At 43.7% G+C, this 2,500-nt stretch overlaps 2 protein-coding genes across 2 annotated transcripts in view; one reads left to right on the top strand and one right to left on the bottom strand.

Moving 5' to 3' along the window:
- LOC134179288 (radial spoke head protein 6 homolog A-like) overlaps nt 1–617 on the top strand; it is a 5,242-nt gene extending 4,625 nt beyond the window's left edge. The window contains exons 10-11 of the mRNA XM_062646152.1: nt 1–240; nt 398–617. The exon at nt 1–240 is cut by the window's left edge and continues 20 nt beyond it. Of these exons, the coding sequence (XP_062502136.1) occupies nt 1–240; nt 398–617 (460 nt within the window). The remainder of the gene's footprint in view (nt 241–397) is intronic.
- A 20-nt stretch (nt 618–637) lies between these two features.
- The window catches only part of LOC134179289 (eukaryotic initiation factor 4A-III), a 5,664-nt gene continuing 3,801 nt past the window's right edge, over nt 638–2,500 (bottom strand). Inside the window, exons 9-11 of the mRNA XM_062646153.1 lie at nt 2,374–2,481; nt 2,185–2,312; nt 638–775 (exon numbers count right to left, since the gene is read on the bottom strand). Of these exons, the coding sequence (XP_062502137.1) occupies nt 759–775; nt 2,185–2,312; nt 2,374–2,481 (253 nt within the window). The 3' untranslated portion in view covers nt 638–758. The remainder of the gene's footprint in view (nt 776–2,184; nt 2,313–2,373; nt 2,482–2,500) is intronic.

Here is a 2,500-nt window from a genome sequence, read left to right as displayed (position 1 = left end):
TCCAGTACAGAAAGCTGAGGAAGAGTTTGAAGATGAAGAGGAGGAGGAGGAGCGTGAAGAGCCGGATGAACCTGAACCAGAGAAAGGTCCTGCTCTCTTGACACCTCTCAGTGAAGACGCTCAAGTAGATGGCCAGCCATCATGGTCAACAACTCTCTCCACAAGCTTTGCAACACCATACACTGTAGTCGGTATTCATTCCAACCGATGGCCGGGTGCTCATGCATTTGCAATAGACAGGCAAGATATTGATATCTATCATTACAGTATGTGCCATGTTTGTCTTGTCTGGTCGTCTGTGTGTAACTGCTTGTATAACATTTGTTAGTCAGAAATATGTCTGTTGCTTTGATCTGTCACGTGACACACCTCTTATTGATATCAACTTTGTTCACAGAAAATTTGAAAATGTGTACGTTGGGTGGGGACTGAAGTATCAACCAGGTTGTTTCCAGCCGGCTCTTCCTGGAGCCGGAGAACAGGAACATGTGAAAACAGAGTTCATCACCGAGACGGACGATCCAACTCCAGAAGAAGAGGCAGCATTACGAGCAGCACAGGAAGGAGCCGAAGAACAAGAACAGGAAGAGGAAGACGAGGAGGAGGACGACGACTGAAGTATAGAGTAGACGAGTAGTAGGAGCACACACACATTGATATTCATAGACAGATGCGTACATTACGAGCATGAAACGTTAACAACAGAACATGTATACTAAAACGTGTGTCAGTCAGTGTTGACGAGGCTTTAGGTTCTTTCAAATGAGATCAGCAACTGCAATACAAACAATAGATAAACTCTCACAATAAACAATAAATAAAGAGCAGTAAATGTCATTAACATTTTTAATTAATAATTTTTTATATTTACAATTTTTAAAAAAAAAGATAATTATATTTACTTTTTACTGTAATTAGTTCTTAAATTCATGCACAATAGGTGATTAATGACTTTGATCACATAAATGATATACACTGCAACACACAACAGCTAATACCTTCACACACACACACACACACACACACACACACACACACACACTGACTCACACACACACACACACACACACACACACACACACACACACACACACTCACACACACGTGACACATGCACACCACACACACACACACACACACACACACACACACACACACACACACACACACTGACTCACACACACTCACACACGTGACACACACACACACACACACACACACACACACACACACTGACTCACACACACACACACACACACACACACACACACACACACACTCACACACACGTGACACATGCACACCACACACACACACACACACACACACACACACACACACACACACACACACACACTGACTCACACACACTCACACACGTGACACACACACACACACACACACACACACACACACACACACACACACACTGACTCACACTCACACACATGTGACTCACACACACACACACACACACACACACGTGACTCTCTCACACACACACACACACACACACACACACACACTGTGACTCACACACACTCACACACGTGATGCATGCACGCACGCACGCACACACACACACACACACACACTGACTCACACACACTCACACACGTGACACACACACACACACACACACACACACACACTGACTCACACTCACACACATGTGACTCACACACACACACACACACACGTGACTCACACACACACACACACACACACACACACACACACACACACACTGTGACTCACACACACTCACACACGTGATGCATGCACGCGCACACACACACACACACACACACACACACACACACACACTGACTCACACTCACACACACATGTGACTCACACACACACACACACACACACGTGCACACACACACACACACACACACACACTGACTCACACTCACACACACATGTGACTCACACACACACACACACACACACACACACACACACACGTGCACACACACACACACACACACAATGACGCACACGTGTGCACACACACACACACGTAATACAAATATATCTAAACTACTAGAGACTAATTGTATGCGTATTACTCACATTCCAAGCGCAACACTTAATTAATTACTAAATAAATTAATTACTAAATAAATTAATTACTAAATTAATTAATTACTAAATAAATTAATTACTATGACTGACCGTTCATGGGCATCTCGTCAATCTGTGTGCTGTAGTACTGTTCAATGTCTCTAAGAATACGAATGTCGTCGCTCTTCACAAAATTGATAGCAACTCCCTTCCGACCATATCGACCACTACGACCAATCCTACACACAAAATCCCATAACATCATCACTACTGTAGTGTGACCCTCTGTATTCACTATACCTGTGAATGTAGAGCTCACGATTGTTTGGCAGGTCGTAGTTGATAACAAGTGATACTTGTTGCACGTCCAAACCACGAGCCCAAACATCAGTTGATATCAATACACGACTAAATATGCACATATTAA

This window comes from Corticium candelabrum, chromosome 5 (genome assembly GCF_963422355.1).
Source record: "Corticium candelabrum chromosome 5, ooCorCand1.1, whole genome shotgun sequence".
Classification (NCBI taxonomy): domain Eukaryota; kingdom Metazoa; phylum Porifera; class Homoscleromorpha; order Homosclerophorida; family Plakinidae; genus Corticium; species Corticium candelabrum.
Note: the sequence above shows the minus strand (reverse complement) of the source record. Positions and strands in the feature narration are given on the sequence as shown.